Source organism: Lepisosteus platostomus, chromosome 2, assembly GCF_059453375.1.
Source record: "Lepisosteus platostomus isolate fLepPlt1 chromosome 2, fLepPlt1.hap1, whole genome shotgun sequence".
Lineage (NCBI taxonomy): Eukaryota > Metazoa > Chordata > Actinopteri > Semionotiformes > Lepisosteidae > Lepisosteus > Lepisosteus platostomus.
In genome coordinates, this window is record NC_142612.1 from 13,370,913 (window position 1) to 13,391,664 (window position 20,752).

A 20,752-nucleotide genomic window follows, 5' to 3' on the forward strand; every position below is an offset into this window, starting at 1 on the left:
GACCATAAGGATGAAGATGTACTGTATGCAATTACTCAACGTTGCCCATTCAATACCTCCTTTTATACATCTGGGAAACTGGAAACCTTCGGAGACTTCCTTTATACTTCTGATGAGCAGAATGTTATTGCAGGTTTTTGTTGATTTTTTGCAAAGAATGCTTAAGGGTGTGAATAAATGCAATTCACTTATTTTCCTGACTTCATTAACTTATGACGCATACAGTATGATTCTTTGAACAGCTGTTGTGACTACAGTTAAAAGGTATTAGAATTTATTAAGCAAGACATTAGTTGTCAAACTTAAACTCATTCAGCTATATGATGGTTTTTATTTGATCAGGGAATATTAATAACCTTGGACAGCGCTGTATAATCTAACTACAGCAACTTTAAAAGTGACAACAATACCTCCTGATGAGGTACCTAAATTACAAGAACATCGGTAAGTGGTTCAGTAAGTGCAGTTAGAATACTTTCAAAATAATTACTAAATTAAAGCTTTGTGAGTCAGTACATAAAAAAGAGCCTTTGAAAGGAATTTACTAGTAACCCAGGAATGATCACTTCCATAATTACAAATGAAGGGCTTAGACATTCCCAAAAGCGCCAGAAGAGTTTGCATTCTTCAGCACATTTTACAGTTTTGGCACTTGTAGGACTACTCAATGTTCTTCTATAAGAAAATCTTATGAAACTATTTCCAGAATTAAAAGTTGCAACAAAATTGTCCCTGCTAAGTCAACTAGATAACTACCTACGTTATCTTTCAAAGCTTCAATTTAATATTAATTGAAGTCAAGGGCTCAATTTAAAAGTTAAGATAAGCACCTGAAATGGAAGGCTAATCACTGATGATCAGCAATACATAAATATATTACATTTCATCCACCAATACAATCCAGTCTCGAGCAATGCTGACAATATCCAGTGTACTGTATATGCATCCCAAAACCACATGCAACTTCAAAGCCATCCTTCAGTCATAAATTTGGAAATTGTGATTGCTAGATGTGTTGATGTTTTGGTTTAATCCAAAATTAAACAATATAAGAGATGTATAAATTGCACTTGTTCTGTGTTGAAATAAAACACATATTACATAAATAAATGAATGCTATGTTAACTCAAGCATAGAATAGCCAGACATAACCTGTTGTTCTAGCATTGTTCAGTTTAAAGTAAAAATACTTGAAAATAGCATAAATGTCACCGCTTGTTTGTTTTGAAATATTTTTTGTTATGCATTTTGTTGACAGTATATTTGTTTAAACAATTTGTATCTTTCCTTTTAAAGGAAAAGATGAATGTCCAGTAAAAGCATGTTATTATAGCCTGTCACTTTCAATAACCAATTTCAGTATCCAATTCAGGCCATGGTGGCCAGGAGCCAATCCAAGGAAGCAAAAGGCATAGTACACCCTAGACAGGACACTAGTCCATGGCAGGGCACATAGAGACTCAAACATGCACTTACTCAGGCCAGTTTTCTAGAAAGCAATCAAACTACCAGCATCTCTTTGGAGGCAGGATTTCCTGTTTACTAGGCAAGGATAACTAAGCCAGAGTGCCAGCCTGCTTAGTTGGTTAAAGCGTCTTTGGACTGTGTGAGGAAACCAGAGCACCCGGAGGAAACTCATGTAAACACAGGGAGATCATGCAATCTCCACACAGATAGCACCCCAGGAATTCAAACCAGAGCCCTAGCTCTGCAAGGCAGCAACGCTAACCTCCCAACACATATTAAATGTGCAGCAAAATTCATCTATCATCAGGAAGCTCATTTTACTTATTCCTTGCAAGGGCTGCAGAAGTGTAGGGTGTGAGGCAGCACTACACTCAGGGCTAACCAGAGAAAAAGTCCTTTAAGAAAATACAGTAGTGATTATTTTTGTCACAACATTGGTGAGCACTAGAAGGCAGCAGTTAGTCCTTTTGAAATTAAGAAAGGACTTTTGTACATTATTTAAAAAAGCCTGCTGTTGTCTAAATCATGAGACTACACAACAATATCCAGTTTTGCATTGACTCTTTTGGTTTCTGTGTCATATGGTATTTGCACATTTAGGTTCTCAATTTTGTTTTTTGATATTTCCTCTTGTATGCAGGGCTTCCACCCATCAGCATCATGTGAGCCTCAGCTTGTAAACATGTGACAAGCAGAAGCTAGGAAGGGGCATGATTAGTTCATATTGTCTGGACAACGCCTAACTCTCAAACTGTTGCATTATTGTTCTGTAAAATGTAATGAAAGTATCTGTGCTGTTTAGCACCACAAAAAAGGATAAAAATGTGTTTCAAAAACTAATAATTGTAATATGATTTGTTCGTAAAAAGTAATTTGTAGTTGCTTGCCCGTACTTTTGCTAAGGTCATACTGACTAATGATGTTCAATTAGCCACTAATGCTTTTCAGGAACCATGAAATAGAAATGCAATAGTTCCGCTTGAAAAACTCAAGTGATGCACAGTATTATGAATATGAGCAGTTTTATAAAGAAGTATGTGTACTTAAATGTATTTGAATTTAAAGTGATTATTTTGATTAAATAATGGAAAAATGCAAAATGTTCTGTAAGAATAAACTGTAATATTTTCGAAAGACTTTAAAGAGGCCAGTTTAGCACACCAGTACAACATTAGAACATAATATTAGAAGCACAATCAGGAGAATAATGTAGAAAATCCTAACCCCAACCCTAACTAATGTTAATAAATAATTTTCATTTTAACTCTAATATCTAACTCTTATCTTAACCTCAATTACTAATAGTAATCCCTAAACCCATCCCCAACCTCAACCCTAACCTCAATCACTATTACTAATCCCTGGCCCCTACCCTAACTCTAACCTTAACCTCAATTACTAAGGCTTAGGGATGTTAAAATAATTAAAATATGTTACTTTAGTAAAAGTACTTTTACTTCCAAAAATACAGTACGTACAGTAACTTAGCAAAAGTACAAAATGATAATCTCTTAGTGATTCTCTATTATTAAAAAGTAAAAAGGTGACATCTCTTCTGTTGTTACCTTGACTATTTTGCTGCTTATTTTTATTAATTGCAGTACTAATTACAATTAATTCATTTATGGGTACCGATGTTACCAAACCAAAAAGTGAGACAATCAAAAAGTGAGTATTTTAAGACACTTTCCTTAAATGACTTACAGAAATATGCAAAAAGAGTTCAGTTCTATCTACCTTGAAATAGCTAATTTACCTGTGAAAAAAGCATGTCCGTTTTATAAAAAGAGGCCTTTTTATAAATGGTGTTACAACATTTGTCCCATCTTGTGTTTGAGTCTGTGACCAGTCCAAAGTACAGTACTTGCAGTCATTGCGAAAAAGACAAATTCCTAATGCAAGAAATTCTATATGGCTAATAAAGTGATCTTATCTCATTGACCATGTCTGCTGTCTGATCAGTAATTACAGTAGGTTGGAGTGGTGTTGCATTTTACATTTAACTTCAAAGAGAACTCATCACAGCACAGAATGGGACCATGATGCCATAATGATTTTCTGGGTCTTTTAATAAGCTGACCAGGGCTGTGTCATCCGCAAACATATTGAGATGTCTGTGTAGAGTATTTACAAATGCTATTGTATGAAATGTACAGTAGGGAGTGATATACACAGCCCTGTGGTGAACTGTGTAGCTAATGTCAGATAACCATGTCCTCCGTTTGACTTGTTGAGACCTGTGTTAAGAGGTCTAGAACCCATCTTATCAATTTACTGTTTGAATTTAAGTTTGACAGTTTTGACAGTTTCTGTGCAAGCAACAGTGGTTGTTTGTATGGCAGTTTTTGGAATGGGAATAGTATAGTTGATTTCATTTCTTACTCTCTGTGTTATATGGACGTGCACTTTTCCTTATATTAATTATTCTAACTGCTTACACCTCTGCTGTGTCAATTTTAATAAACTCCAGAGGTGGTTGTGGGGTTTAATTCAAAACCCATTTAAAACAAATCTACATCAGTTGAAGCTATTTCAATATAGCTACGTAGCTATTTAAATTAAATGTAACAGCCAGCTAAATAAATACTGTAGAATACACATACCTCCATGTTCCTTTAAATTTGATGTTGAGTTGATGTAGGCTGAGACTTTCACCGCCTGCACTCACTTATATACTGTACAGGGGGTCCATGTATATTACAGACTGTGCACATAAAAATTCCCCAATTTTACATGAGATACTGTAATCATTCTGTTTACACACACAAATGTGAATGCATGCTGCTGTAAACCTGTGTTGTCATGTCCTGGTTCCTATTAATGTTGAAATACATTGACTTTTTTGGTGGAATATATCACACTTGAGCCTACGGGGAATACTTTCGACCTCCTGGCTCCCATTAATCCAATTTCCTTTATTTCCTATCGGAAATAATTTGCCGTTTAACATAATATTTAACAACATGTTTTACAGTTCCCCTTATGGATTTTAAACATGGACCCTGTGTATTACTTTTTAGCTGTCTAGTTGTGTTGCGGAATGGTTATTTGAAAAAGCAGCACAGTCTGTGGTTGGGCTTCAGAATAGTGGAGTACAGTAAGTCACGAAAGTAAGCAGACACTTTCCGCATGCACTTGCACCTCTGCTTTATCCAGTCAGAACCCGAGCCTGTGTAAATGCCAGTATCCCAGAGGGAAAGAGAAAAAAGATGCTTCTGGTACATGTAGTGGAGTAAAGGTATCTTCTTTTCTAAACCAACGTACTTGAGTAAAAGTTAAAGTATCCAGAAAACTAAATACTTAAGTAAAATACAGATCTCTGAAAAATGTACTTAATTAATATAGCAAGGTACTGTAGTTCAATTATTTTACTTCACACCCCTGCTAATACTCATCCCTAATGCCAAGTCTAACCTTAACCTCAATGACTAATACTCATTCCTAACCCCAGCTTCAGCTCTTAGCCTTAACTTTATTTAGCTTTAACCTCAATCCAAGGCCTTAATTTAATTTAGCCTTAATCATAATCCCTAATAATCATTCCTAACCACAACCCTGACTCTAACCTCAACCTCAATTAATAATACTCCTTCCTAACCCCAACTTCAGCTCTAGCTTTAACATTTAACCTCAATCATTAAATCACATCTCTGACCAGATCCTCACAAGTTCTAGCAGTGAACACTTCAGTGTCTAGGGGAGGAGGGTACAAAACTAAACTGAAAGGAGAAAAAAATGACATTTCAGCTAAGGGGGCTATACAGCCAAACATTGCATTTTCTCTTTTCACTTTTCAGCATGGAAATCTTGTTACTTGAAGGCTCATACAGTGATGTAGTCTTCCACTCAGATTTCAGTTACTAGTACAGTATTATTAGAAACAATTTATATATCCAAAAACAATGCTTTCTTTGTAATACTACAGTATATTTATACTGTTTCTGACAGCAGAGTTCAGTAATCTACATTTGTTTTGTGAATATGGTCACTTAAAAAGCAGAGCAGTCTGTTTTGTTAAATGTTAATGCATAGAATTACATGAAAGTTCAGTAAGACTTTTAAAGTTTATCTTGTCCCCTTAATGAAGCCGTTAGTCTTTGCTATGGAAGACAGTTGTCAGGGGTTAGTTCTTGCATGCATTTCAGAAATAATTTCTCAACTACCGTTTTACAGAATTTCAGTTTTGATGAAATATCACCTTTCCTAAATGTGCATGCATGCCTTCATACCTCATTGGGTTCTGATGGATTTATTGTCAGTACTTTGCCCTGGATAGTTGCATGAAGTCAGGCTTGTGTAAGTGAATATTCAGTCTTCAGAACTGGGTTACAGTGTGCCTGCAGAAGGTTACAGTGCATGTAAGATGAAATGCTCGTTACAAAGTAAACACATTGATTAATTATAGTGGTATTTCTCTTGATTATCCATAAATCTGCTGTAAGAGTAATGGTGGTCTAAAAGCTTAGATGGTATTACATTCAGCTGTCCTAGCAGATGCCTGTTAATTTAGTGCTGTCTTTGGAGAAATATGGCACTATGCAGTGAAAAGCACAGCCTTGATTTGAGCAGCTCTTTCATCAAACCTTGGTTTCATGTTGAATTAAAAGAAGGCTCCACACCCGATGAAAGTTCCACAGCTTATACGTTGTTTCTTTTCTTCTCTTTTCAGCCTTGAATAAACCTTTACTTGTTCCTTTGCTTCCTATTGAATTATGTGCCGTGTAAGGATTCTTCTTTTGTCAAAAAAATACTGATACTTCAGAATCTTCCAATATAGTGCTTTTCAGTTCAGGTTGCACTGAGTGATTTTCGTTGCAAGTGGTTTTGGAATGATGTCTTTAATTTTCAGTCAGTTGTTTTCACTCAAACAGGGATCTCTTTAAGATGGGGTTTCTGCACTCTTATACTCTTATACTAGAGTGTGAAGATAGATACATTATTGATCCCATGAGGGAAATTGCAGAAAATGCTACAGACTATGTAAACTCTTTTTTCAAGAGTCAGAAACAGAGGCCAGATCTCTTTAACTTTTTGAAGACATGGGAAAAATCATAACTGAAGTATCCTTATATTTAGAAATAAGAGCAATTCACTTATTCTTAGGTTGAATTTTTATGAAATAATTCAAAACCCTGCCATAAATCCTATAGCTTAAATAACAATAGTGAAGGGGAGTTTGGAAGCATTGGTATTACTTGCGTAAATGAAAGGGTCAGTAGAGGGAAAATATGCATACAAATCTTAACACTAGAATTGATTTATTGTAAATTCTCAATCTCATGAGGCAAAGAGGGAAGTGGAATTGCAGCGCATGTGTGGTAAAATCAATATGCGCTGTTAGTCATTTAACCACTAACATCCCCATTTACTTTAGAAATTTATTTTTTGACTGGGCAGTTTTTAAAAGAAGAAAAAAGAAAACGGAACAATTATTTTGAAATCTAAGTCCCTTTCATGAGCGGCATGCTTCAGAAAAAATTAGAAGTAGGGGCTGGTTAATGTGGCAAGCTGTTTCTTCACACGTTTGTGCAAGGTCCCTCTTATGAAATACAGTGAAGAAGAGTGTACTGTATGGTGGAGATCACAGAGGTGCTTAGGCCTACTTCTTGCCATAATAAAATCCTCTAAAAATAAAGTTCACTTAAATAATATCCTTGAATGCAATATGTTTTACACATGATCAGTTCCCTCCATTTTGTAGTGGACAGCTACTCGTGTGTCTATTATGCCTTTCACTGCTTTAATACAAACCGCAAAGCAAGTTAATTTTTTTATAAATTGCCCAATGACAACGAGGTTTCATAACAAAACCTAAAGGCTTCATTAATCAAATGTACATTAAAAGTCTTACCTAAAAGCTTTGAAATCTAAACACAGACAGATCATAGCAGAGAGTGGCAGCACCAAACCTATTGATCGGATCAGAGTTGAACCAATGACTAATATACAGTATAGTGGATGATCATATTGGTATTAATGAATGAGTGAGATTTCAAGAATCAGTTGAAGTATTTTATTAAAACACTTTAAGGAAAATCTATGCACAAAATGAAAGGCCTTTGCGTGCGTATTTGAGCTGAGAGGCAGGAAGTGTTACCAGTATAATAAGTACCTAAGATAAATTTCCACGGCTTGAGGATGTACTCCTGAAAGAGTTCTTTGAACAGCAACAGCAATAATGGACACACACAAAGAATGCAGTATGATATATAGTAGTTACAATGCTTTAAGGCTTTTAAACAAGGTTCCTCATAATATAATTATTTCTTAGACAGCAGGCAGGAAATTGGATTGAGAACTATAAAAACGACAGAAAACGGAGAGCAAAGAAAGTAAAAGCTCCAAGTGAGTTGCGGTAATTAGTGGCGTACTACAAGGATCTGGACAACGACTCTTTTAATATCTATCAATGGTCTAGATTCAAGTATGATTAGTATACCACAATCTAGATCAGGCTGGAGCAAACACGGAAGTTTTTGCTGGTATTGTATTACTCTGGAGAAATGCAACCAAATACATTCCCCATCTTCAAGAAATATCCTGCGGCGTTAGGCTAAAAGAACATAGCCTACAGTACTTATTCTTAAACAGAGAAGACTACAAGGGAGCCTGATTTAAATATTCTAAATCCTTAAGTGTAATAACAAATTCAATCCAAAGGACTGATTTGGAGTAAGCAGTAGAATTGTCAATGAAAGACAAACAAGTGGATACTATTGGAAACTGTGGGAATGTTCTTTCCAAACTCAGAACACTGTACAGTAGGTGGCACCTTTTATACAAAGAAGTGTGCCAATATGACACAGCTACCAAGTAATGTCATTGAAGCTGATTCCCTGGCTTCTTTCAAGAAATGCCATCTTATGTTCTTATGAGTTTTGAATGAATAATGAATTCTATAATAAACAGTGCAGAACAATATCAGGATACTAATGTATACATGTTTGGATGTAAGATTTAAGATAATATCTTCCTGGTGTAATTAACCCAATTTTTTTTTCTCTCTTGGATCAAAGAAAAATGTTTTTATTAAATCTTTCATCATGCACATTAGTTTTAATTAGCAGGTCATAAACCTTTGATCTGTGCTTTGATCTTAAGGTGCCGAATTTGAAATACAGTATGTCGGGTGGAAGTAGATAGAGAGGTGAGCAAGAATGGCAATCATTAGCAGAATTCAGCTGTGTCACGGGCAGTATGACAAGCTTTCTTTAGACCAAAATAAAAGTAGCTTTATATCTAATGCACCAGAAGCACCATCACATCAATAATTATCTGCAGGATGGACAGATGCAGTGTTAATTACAAATGAAAGAAAACATAATACTGATTTCGGAAACAAAAATAAGCTTTATCCTTTATCTTATAGCATATTTAGATGACAGGTGATTAAAATGCTTTAAAAGGGGAGTTAGCCAAAAATAAATTCAACCTCTGGAATACAAACAACTTATCCTAAACACCCTACTGTATCAGTGTACTTATCAGAATGCTTGATGTTTTAGACAGATTTTTTATTTTCCTGATACAGGCTGAGTCTTTACATATAGGTAATGAATGCTCTGTTAGTTCTTTTAATGGAGTTCATTTTATATCCCAGTGCAAAACCCCTATAAATCCAGTATATTTAAACCAGCATCTATCTTTAATGTTATGTCACATAGACAATGAATGAAATTTGATAATGACAGAATTATGTATAAGTATATGTATTCAGAACCAAAATTCACGTATTTTGCTCTATTAGGTACTTAGTATCTTCATGACAATGAATGTGTTTATTCAGGGTTTATTGTGAATTTTGTTTTTAACCATGAAATGTCTTTCTTTTAGCTCTTTATAGTTAACATCTTACTTTGATTTATGTCATGAGCTGCAAACACTAATACTGAGAAAGAAGTAACTTGTTTCTTTCACTGCAGAATAAATTGGATTTGTATGCTGTATAAGTATTCAGTCTTTGTATGCCCAGTTTAACTAAAGATTAGCGTATCTCAAACTCCTTTTAATACAGTATTCAGCGTTACCATGCAGCAGTTGACAACAAACACTGCTGTCAGATTTCGCCTGCAGAGGCAGCTGGAGTACTTCCTCCTGGTTCAGGTGGGGTCTAGAAGTTCTCCTTGTTGAATATGAAGTGAACTCCTCGTGGGTCTGCATCAGAGTGGGTGTTGCAGTTCTTTCCCAGTGATTTGGCGAGACTCTCCGGGCCACACAGAAACAATCCGACTCTAGTACTAGGAAAAGACAGAATATGGGGCTGCTCAGACAGTGAAACACATTGAATGAAACATTTCTACGAGTGTCCATAGTTATTTCTCCAAGCTGGACAAGAGAGGATTGACTTCATCATTGATCTCTATACACAAAGTCCTAATTTTTTTTGCTTCAGATGGATTTATGTTGTTTTACATCTCCGTAGTGTTTTATGAAACAAAGTTTAAGATTGCCAAAGGCAAAAGAGTTCACACTTACAATTACACTACTGCACATAATTGTTATTTTATTTACTATCTGTTTAATAGTTAAAGTATTTTTATGGTTAATAGTTACAGTTTTTGGTAGTTTTCGGTTTTTAAAATGTTTAGAGACGTTTTGAAAAACATAGAAAATTTAGAAGTTTATTATGGTACCCTGGGTGATTGCTTGCGATGGTCTTAAATTCATTGTCCCAATTCGGTCTCCCATAAAGAGTTTTTTGCTTCAGTCCTGTTATAGGATCATTCTCCTCTTCATGATGAACAGTAAAATGGGTTGCCTTTAAAAGGGAATAAAATCAGATGAGCCAACAGAGTAGGTGATTGCGCTCAAAACAAATAATCAGCTGTGTGAAGTATTATTTAGATAATTTAATCCAGTCTCTGGAAGTTATACAGCCTTACTTGTTTCTCTTGTATTAAAATTAATATCACAGAGAGATTTTACTGTAGAATGGAGGGAAAACATGAACATCTGAAGAAAGCAGTGTGAACAAAATACAGCAACAGAGAACGCCTCCTTTCTTTTTCAGTTAGATGTTTTACCCAGCACCAAGATGTTTTCCTAAATTCTGCATTTTGCCACTAGCTCTACAACCTGTAATCTTCAGACATCCATGAATTGTTTAAATCAGCGAACCCCCAGCTCAACAATTTGGTGATCAGATGAACTTAATTGTTACATTAGGTCATGTGCTTCAGTCCTTCATCACAGAATTTGGTTTTGTCACTCATTTTTTCCATAGTCCTTTTTTAATGCAAAGTTACTCCACTGTGCTATTAAGCACCTAATGACGCAATATATTGTTATGCATTCTCATAAATGTCAAATGTGGATTCTTATTGGAGTTGATGAAGTGCAAACATTTGGATGTCTGCCTCTGAACAAATGGCGCAGACTAAAACGTTTATCTATCTATTTGCAAACAGAGAACAAAGACTACCACTGGGGTTCCTGAGCTACTTTACATTCACCTTAATTTCATAATGAGCTTTCCGATTATCAAGTCAAGAAAAGAGGAGACAGATATTCCCAGGGTCTCCAATGGAGTGGATCGAAGGGCCCATAGCTTGGGTAGCTGAGGAAAAATTGGCAGTTTTGTCTCTCTATGCCATAACACACAAATAACACGCAACCTGACACCTCTCCAGAATGGGTGTGCTTGGGTTAGGAGTTTATCTAACAAAAAACACTGTTTTTTTTTCAAAACAAACTTTATGTTGAAACGTTCACTTTTTGTACTGAGGTTAATGAGAAATTGATTTAATGGCTTGTGGGACATTTTTTTCTGTTCAGCTAATTTCATCTGTGTGAGGCTGCACTGGACAAGGGGAAAATGGAAAAGGGGATTTTTTATGGATGAGGAAATACATACAGTATTTCAATAAAATTAAGTGAATAAAGGACCCTTTTTGTGTAAGCAGGAGGATGCAAAGGTCAGATCTTTGGGTTTCTTTCATAGTGTGGAATATAACAGAACACTATGGAGTGAAAACGTTTACCTCAGCCTCATTCCAACTAGTCAGGTAGATGTTGTAGCTGAGAAAGTCAGCATTTCCTCTCTCCAGCATCTGACTCTCCAGGGACTGCAGCAGATCAGCAAACCACTCGAAGGCCTGGGTCTCTCTGCAGAGCCAGTAGAAATAGATCTAAAACGTTGAGAAAAAAAAGAATAACTTAAAAAGAGTAAATTAAATTAATTGATCTGATAATACAGACTTCTGAACAACAGCTGGTGAGAAAAACAAGAGTATGGAGAGCAATTAAGTGTTTTTGTATTTTAGAAATGAAATGATAAATGGTCCTTAAATCATTAAATAAATATTTAAAGCAGGTACTGTATCTTTAAAAAGAGCCATTCATTGACCGAGTGGCACATCTCTGTCTGCATCTTATCTCTTAACAAGAGGAGTGACTAAGGATACAGGGTTTTCAGCTCACCTTTTTAGTCACTAAGTTGGTGTTGTTGTGGGAATATCTGTACCAAACCGACTTGAGGATGGAGGCAAAGGGTGTTACACCAATGCCAGCCCCTACCAGCATGACCACTTCATAGCGGAAGACGTCCTCACTGGCTGTGCCAAAAGGCCCATCAATAGCGATCCTGTGGGATAGAGCACATAATACTCGTATACTGTATAATCATAGCAGAACCACCCAGCTGCTTAATGCCATTTTCCATTCCTAAACACCCACGCGACTTGATATAAATCCCCTTGAGATGATGTGTCGTGACCAGTATGCAAATCACAATCAAGATTTTTATTCAGTCCAAAACCTCAACTTGTGCTATATTTCAGATCATTTCAAAATGGCTTTAGAGACTCAGGCTGCCAAAATGTACTGCGGTGTCTCAGAAAGTGTTACCGGCTGGCACAAGCCAAATTGTTCAAGATGCTAAGATATCATCTACAGATTCTGGTTTAATACAAATTTAATCTGGCGATTTCAGATCTAAAATGTTAAAAGAAGTCAACATTAAAAAAAAACGTACAGGGATAGACAGATGGAGCAAGAAAGTGTGAACAATGTCTACTATTTCAGTTCCTTTATGTTTCCAGTCATTGAAACCTCTTTAGATCCTCTTGCACACTTCCACTTCCTTCTACTGTATGCTCTCCCCCCTCAGTGTCAGTACAGAATCTGACTGTGAATGCTATACCTCCCTCCACCCACCTTTTACTGTGGTCAGTATCTCATTCACATTGTCTCCTGCTTCAATGCTTTGTGGCCTAAACATTTTTCATTTTCTGAGGACAAAGAGTTACAAGAAGGCTTTGTGGTTCGAAGTCTACATGAAGAAGGTGGCACGGTCCACTGTTAGGAAAAGTTGCCTTGCAGCACTTGGGCCTTGGGTTCAATCTAGGGGTGTTATCCACATGGAGTTTGTGTGGGTTTCCAAAGACATGCTGGTAGGTTAAAAGACTTCTGGGAAAATTGGCCCTGCTGTGAGTGTGTTTGTGTGCCTTGCGATGGACTGGCGTCCCGTCCAGGGTGTATTCTGCCTTATGCCTGTTGCTTGCTGGGATAGGCTCTGGCTCCCCCATTACCCTCTCTGAATTGGCTGAAGCTGTTATAAAATGGATGGCTGGATCCACATAAAGAAGCATTAATTATTCTGCTGAGATAGAAAGTGGTACAGCTTAGCCACATGTCTTCTATTCTCATTGTTGTTGTGTACTTACTTTGGCAGCTTCCAGGCTTCCTGAAACTCTTTCTTGTCACAACCACAAGCCTCAAATAATTTCTGTGTCCAGTCACCCACGATTCGGATGTGGACACTGAAGTGATCTTCTTCTGGAGCAGATGTCAGTGTAAACGGATGCCACTCCAGTTGGGAGATGGATGGGCACTTCATGAACACATACTGACCAACTTCCATCTTGAAACCCTTCTTCTTCAACTGTAGCTCTATTGTTTTGGAAGGGTGTGTAACCACCTGCAAGAGGTGAATGGAAGTAGTTGAGAATAAATGTTTGCAATGCATCCAGAATGATCAAATAATCTACTGGCAATTTATTTTTGTGATTCAAGGTGGATGGATTGAGTGCATATTTATTTTCTCTAAGGGTGCAATGCAACATTTTAATAATGTTACATAGCATGAAACTATGGTTCACAATGTAGATTGTTTGTTTGCCATACATACACTGCTGCAAAGGAACAAGTAATAGGTTTATTCCATGATTTAAAGAGAAGAAAGAAAACACAATGTTTCAGCCGTGGAGCCTTCTTCAAGTGCATACAGTACAGTTCCTAATTTAATAGAAGGCACTAGTGTTCCGAAATATGTTTGTGCATGTAAAGATATCTATTTTTAAATCTTATTTGCAATATTAAAATCTGCAAAATTTGCAAAATATTTTAGGAAAGTTCTGCTCAATCTGTTCTGATACTGTTTTGATAGTATTGTCCACAGCCCTGAGAGAGAAATGGGGATATTAGGCATCTTTGCCTAAAGACGAATTCCAATACTTCAAATAGTACCATTTCTCTTTGAAACAGGGAGGGCAAATGTACTTTCTTTGATACATGGTAAAATCATAACAAGAAGTGACAAACAGGACAAACCTTTGTAACAACAACTTTCTGTTGTGATCTCCAGAATCGCACTAGCCTTTCACACAGGTATAAAAACATAGGTCCGACCACCCACATCCAAGTCTGAAATGAAAGGTTTAATTTTAGTATAATACTGAAATAAAAAAGTGTTGAAATAAACATTTTTTTTCACTTTGCTGTAGTTATAATTTATACAAAGTCATTTGTTGCATGGTAGAGCAGTGGTTAGTAAAGCTGCCTTGTAGAGCTAAGGCTCTGGGTTCAATTCCTGGGATGCTATCTTTGTGTAGTTTGTACAGTATGTTTTCCTTGTGTTCGTATGATGTTTCCTCTGGTTGGTTAATTAGATTCTGGGAAAATTGGCCCAGGTGTGTGTGTTTTGGTCTGTGTGAGTCCTGCTCTGCTCTGGCTTCCCATCCTGTGTGTATCCTTCCTCTGAGCCTGTTGCTTGGCAGGTTATAGAAAGTATATAGAAAGTCATGTATAGGCAAACTCACCACTGGAGGATTTCCTGCAAAGTCTGGCACAGGACACTCTGTATTGTTCTTTCCCCATGTTTGATACTGGCTGATACACTGTTTAGGATCATGAACTTTGATACTTTCTGCAGTCTGGCCACGCACAATTCGTCTAGAGAATTCCAAAACAATAGGGATTGACAGTTCAATTCCATCCCAGGTAAATTCCATGTGATTTTGCAGAATTTTCAGTGGAATCACTCATCTATTACAGAATCAGCTACACACAGTGTGTGAGGAACTCTTATTTTAAAGCCAAACTGCAATAATAATAATACATTTCGTAACACATTAGTAATATAAAGTATCTAACTGATTTGTGGGAGAGATGGAATTGTGTGGAAAATTCTGCATCCCCCAGGGAGCGTAAATTACAATAATTACATTAAGGAAAAATATCCAGCATGACTAGATGGCTAAAGAGTAGGGTTTTGAGCTCTGCTCCCATGATCTACTGTCCAAAATCAGAATGTGCTGCAGGAGCAACGATCCTTGTGATTAAAATATTTAGGAATTTCCAATTTGTGCATATCTGTTTAGTCTTGAGGTGTTTGAATACATACCCAATTCCATGTATCACTATCCCAATGTAAAAGACGACAAAAAGGTGATGAGTATACCAGAAGACTTCAAAGTAAGACCTCCGGATGACTTCCATGGATGAAGTAATCATCAAAATCAGAGCCAAGGTACTGGCCACACCTGAGAGACCAGCTAAGTATGTGAATGCCACTTCTGTTGGGTTCTATAGAAGATACACACACAAAAAAAACTCCCAAACTGTGATAACTGGAAAAAAATGTGAATCTTTTTTTCCCTCTTCAGTTTAATTGAATAATAGCAAAGTTCCATGAATGGCTCGTCATCATTGATCGTTGTAGTCAATGAACATTAACAATCACATTAGTCTGTTACAGTAGGTCTTCCCACGTTCTTCTCTTAGGATGGAAGTTTGTATTTTAAAAGATTATTTACTTCGTTCATCCCCGATGACACGGAGATGAGACAGGTACTTTATGGACCTCCGCTTGTTTTGGCATGAAAGTCTGCCCAAACCTCAACGAAATATTTTTTCTAGCTCCAGGTGTAAAAGATTCAAGGAAATTAGCTAACCAATTAAAACAGAAATAAGACTCCACATGTTTGTAAAAATAAATGTGTAGGAATTTACAAGTAAAAATACACTCAAAACATCTTGAGGTGGGAAAGATAAAATAGAACAAGGAACCAGATTCTATTGTTTTCTTTTTTGTGTATGATGATTCATTTCTTTAAAGTGAAATTGTTTTACAGTACATTACTATCAGCCTGTGGTTGACCTTTTATTGCATAATGGCTACAGAACTGTACAGTACAAAGTCTGACTCACCTAAAGTGCATTAGATATAGCAGGGTGCTGTAATTAAAACATGCTTTGTAAGTTATTGACGGAAGTGTGATACTGTATACTATAGTAAAAAAGGATTACGTACTGTTTGGTTGGTTCGGATCGGATTCAGATAGGACCTGTTGTCTCCATTTCCAATTTGTGACAACACATAAGGAAGACTTGTGGTGTTGTCTAACTGGGCATCCATGAACCACTCGAAGTTGAATAAATGAGCTATTATATGGACAGCTGAAGAAAATATAAAATGGAAATGTGTCATAAATTTCAGATTTTTACATTTTTATATACCTGTACATTTTATTGCCTTTGTTAATCTAAGTAAAATTTAAATGAATTTCCACTGACATAAAATATTATTGTACCATGTTGCAGAAACACTCAATAATTCCAGATACTTCTGTTTTATGAAATATGCTGAAGTATGTCTTAATCATAGTAAAATTAAACTTAAAAACTGGATGCCTAGCTCTAAACTTATAGTTTAATTATCTACAGTTAGACATGCAAAATGCATAACTAACAATGTGATTTTTAAGAAACCAAATATTAAGCAATGCAGTGATAGCACGGCAAACTTGAATGAAAAATTTACATCCACGGTGAACTCCTTATTAATTAGGTTAAAGAAATAATTTTTAAATGAATCTCTTATTGGAGCATGGAGATTGAGAACAATAGATAAATCACATACACTACATCAATATACGTAAGATCGAGTGATCCTCACCAGTGTGAAATGCAATCATGTAGGCAACCAGTTTGTGAAAGGTGATATTTCCGTCCAGTTGCCTTGTGACATTACGACTAAAGCACTTAAAGAAATAGAAAAAATAATCATTATGGGATATTTGCCATTTCATTCAGTTATTTGCATTTTCTAAAACGGGTCATTTTCAAACCGGTATATGTGCACTCATGTATGGAGCCCACCCTCAAACCTGAAAGAGCGTAACCATCCTTTTTTCAGACTCTGCAAACAGGGTTCTGAATCCCATTTATTAAACGATATAGTGACATTTTTATTGTACAAGTACTGTATGTTTTTAGTATTTTATAAGAGCACAGTAATATAAGCAATTCCATACATCCACTCTTTAATGAAAACGTTTTGGCTGCGGGAAATTAGTCTTGCAGTCAGTTGGAATTTGTGCATGCATTTAAAGTACAGTAATTTCTTGAATTTGTGCAGGTACTGTATAGAACTTACACCTTATCAAACTGTATTTGTGCATGCATTTAAACTTTCTTGAATATACTCATGCACTGTACAACACACATACCTTCCAAAACTGATTTTTCTCCAACTAGTTAAAATAAGTGACAGTTTAATATCTTAACATGGTAACTTAAAGAAGGTCCAAGTGTACAAGTGCTGTTCCACTGGGTGTAGCCCTCTGTGGAACAAACAAAGGACCCAGGGTGTATCATGGAAATTTGAGTAATCCATTAAACATTTTTGCTTTCAGATCTTCAGCATGTTTACTTTATAAATTTTACAGTACAGCTTCCTATAGATTCTGCATGTTGCAAGCCTATGACTTCCCCAAAGACCCTTGGGAAAATGAGCAGAAACAGTTGCAACATGTCCACAGCTATCACTTAAAAAAATACAGCTTTTATTTTTTTCCTCAAGGGACTTGCTTTGATGGCTCTGGAGAAGGGGAAGAATGATATATACAGTAACCTTAATGTGTATTTAGTTGTTAGCCCTCACCCCCTGGAAAATAACTTAATGCTGATAAATTGATATCTCTCAGGACTGTCTGAAATTGTTCAAAGTCGAGGGAGTGGGCACCTTCCTTTATATCATAAGGTTCTAGGAGGAGTCGGAAACGTGAGAAGTCTATGAGGAGCCACTAACATGGTAAGTCATCCTTACTATCACATGGTAGAATGTCTAAATGATAATTCTTAATCGTAAAACCTGTGAGAACCCAGCGTAAGTAGAATATAAAAGCTGATGACAATACTGGAAGGAGAACTAGGCAGGAGAGCTGTGTAAGTGGGGCTCGCAAGCTGAAGAACTACAGTAAACCTTTGTGAGCACCAAAATGAAAATGCAATAGTAAACATGATTTGAATGAAATGAAACGAACGACAAATTTGATTTAAAGCAAATGCATGTCCTGTTCCTCCTTTTTCTTTCAAACAATTGCATTTTGAAATAAAGGGGTGGATTCTCTCCTAGATACTGTATGGAGGAAGAAAACAAAATGAGGAACTGGTTTAACAAAGACAAAAGTAATCTTCTCCCATTTTATCCCCACACATTTTAAATAAAGAAGTGAGACTCTCATCAGTAGGACTTTCCCATTTTCAAAAGTTTCCTTTTATGTTTTTTTTTTTTAATTTGAATTACAGTTACATTTTTTATAGCAGGAGAAATGGCCCTGCTCTACCATGTCTGAATTCTTTCCCAAATCTAACCAAGCTTCTTACCTGGCAGGATCCTCGGAGAAAGGAAAGTAAATTTCGGCAGACTGGCAGGAGAATGAGCATGCAGTTAAAATTAAGGCAGGCAGCTGGGGCTCTGGCCCAGGACAAGGCATGCTGGAGGCAAACAAGAAAAGAGCTTACTTTCATTTCCTTTAAATACTCATAACAGACACACAGCAGACACCTGTCCTGACACCTGCCTGTTGCCTCTCCAGACCCAGAAATAACTCATATCTAAAATAAAGTCAACAGCATCTTCAATACTTTACTTGTTGATTACATTTAATTATTTTCTTAATTGAACCTTAATTCAATACTTGCAAATAGGAACTTTTATTCAGAAGACTGGAGTTTTAGCCAAGAGACTAAGTTGAAATGATCTAGTTTTAAGGCAATGTTTTATGTTTTACTTCAGAACAAAATGAAAAAAAAAGATTTCTTAATATAATGAAGGACACCTGTCATTAAATTAAGGCTATAATATTGTATGTCTCATGGGTCACTGAAACAGTGCATACTGTAAATGTGAATTCAAACCTAGTACTATCACTATAACTGATAAAAAAATGTACTATCACTGTCTCTCACATTATTTCTGTTCTACCCGAAAGAATAAACTACTTACTTATCAAAATAAATATATATGGATTACTGTTATTCTGACAGATATTCTTCTATGTCCAAAAATAATTCTGATAATGACATTAATGGTACAAGCATGACTGAATCTTAAATCTAAGACTAGAAGGATGAAATATTTTAAAATTACCAAATTAATGGCTACTCACCCCGAGAAGAACTCTAGTGTAGAAAAATCTGTCACTGAGGTAAACAATATAGAAATGCACAAAGAGATAAGCATTGATCCCAAGCCATACCAGCTGAAAGAAATAAAATTTATAGAATTAAAATGAAAGAATTGTCTATGTTTAAGGTAAGGTTGCAAAACGTAAGCTGTATATATCAGAAAACACTTACAATGACAAAGATGGAAAGCCCCTCGTTCACAACCCAGTTACCCATTTTGAAAAGAAAAGAAAATGAGACCCGTAAGGGTTGCAGCTGGAGATATAATAGTCCAAAGAAGGAAGTGAGAATTCAGCTCTGGTGCAACACCTCTGTGCTTCTATTCAGCAGACAGGAGTTTATTTTGTGCTTTCTTCCTCCTCTGCTTTCATTTATGAATATTTTCAGAAGATGAAATAACAGACTTTCTCCTAGTACTCACCTGAAATGCACAGAAAACATAATGCATGCATGTTTAGGGTTCTACTTTATCAAGACTGGTGTTTGCATAACTGCCTGCAAAGTTAGTCACTCCAGTTTTAGAGTTGTATCTCCATTGTCAGGTATAAAGTATTGCAGTTATATTGTTGGTACTTGTGATAAGCTATTATTTTCTTTATATTTTTGTTCCATCCTGTACAGGAAAAAAAATCTGAGAATAAGTCAATGAATTACCAGGTGATTAAAAAAATGATTAAACTGAGTTTGTTATACATTTTGTGAAGCTTTAGATGTTATTTTTCTTAGAGCTATTATTCTGCATCCTCGGTCTTCCATGGAAAGCAAATGGAATTCTGACTTTTATAAATTAACAAATGCATATAAGAAAAGTGACCTAAACTTCTGTTAATTCATGAAAAAAAAACAGATAAATTGATATATGTGATCTAGTAGAGTCAAAGAGTACAATATATTTAATAAAAGAGTTTCTTTGGGGGTAAATTTTAAATAGGAATGAACTTTTACTTTCAAAAGAATGCAGAGAACTAATATTTATTGTTTATATTCTCTATGATCTCTATTCTTTATGAAAAGACTCTGGATGCTATAAATGATATACTGCACTATATACTGTAATATGTATAAAACCAATAATTTTGAAATGTCCATATCACACATAATGTATACAGAAGTTAAAGCAGAAAACATTACATAGACAAATATGGAAGTCTTAACTGTGATATGAATCTGCTTTTCTCAGTTTGCAAGGGCCAGTTGAGACTTCAGGATTAAAGCCCAATCCTTGTACAGAATGTACTGTACAAACTCTTTCAAGAGCTCTTTGATCTTGAAAAGAGCATTAGAGATTTGATAAGACATCAGAATCATCAGGGCTCATGCTATAAAATGGCCAGAAAATTCTGGGAAAGATTGCACAGACTGCATTTCTCAATTGCGGTTTCATATTCATTTGCAGGTTTAAATTAAGGGCATAAAATAGAGAAGTATGAAAATTAAGGCAAAGCTCCAACCTACACTGCTAAATAACAGATATAGCCTTACACCTTGTACAAATCTTGCTGATCCTAAAGGAAGCATCTGATAAAACATTAGAGATCTAAGACAATTTATTCATGACCCTGTTCCACTTTATCTGCAAACTGCTTCCTATAGT

The 20,752-nt window shown here is 35.9% G+C and overlaps 1 protein-coding gene across 1 annotated transcript; it reads right to left on the minus strand.

Moving 5' to 3' along the window:
* Positions 1 to 7,466: 7,466 nt before the first annotated feature.
* Positions 7,467 to 19,481, minus strand: cybb (cytochrome b-245, beta polypeptide (chronic granulomatous disease)). The gene is made up of 13 exons (XM_088599068.1): positions 19,330 to 19,481; positions 19,140 to 19,232; positions 18,355 to 18,465; positions 16,643 to 16,727; positions 15,998 to 16,143; positions 15,089 to 15,270; positions 14,505 to 14,637; positions 14,017 to 14,109; positions 13,131 to 13,384; positions 11,887 to 12,049; positions 11,448 to 11,594; positions 10,101 to 10,225; positions 7,467 to 9,704 (listed from the first exon to the last, which is right to left on the minus strand). Exons 1-13 carry the CDS (start codon positions 19,372 to 19,374, stop codon positions 9,578 to 9,580), a joined length of 1,704 nt encoding a protein of 567 aa, XP_088455194.1. The 5' UTR covers positions 19,375 to 19,481; the 3' UTR covers positions 7,467 to 9,577.
* Between the last annotated feature and the right edge of the window lie 1,271 nt (positions 19,482 to 20,752).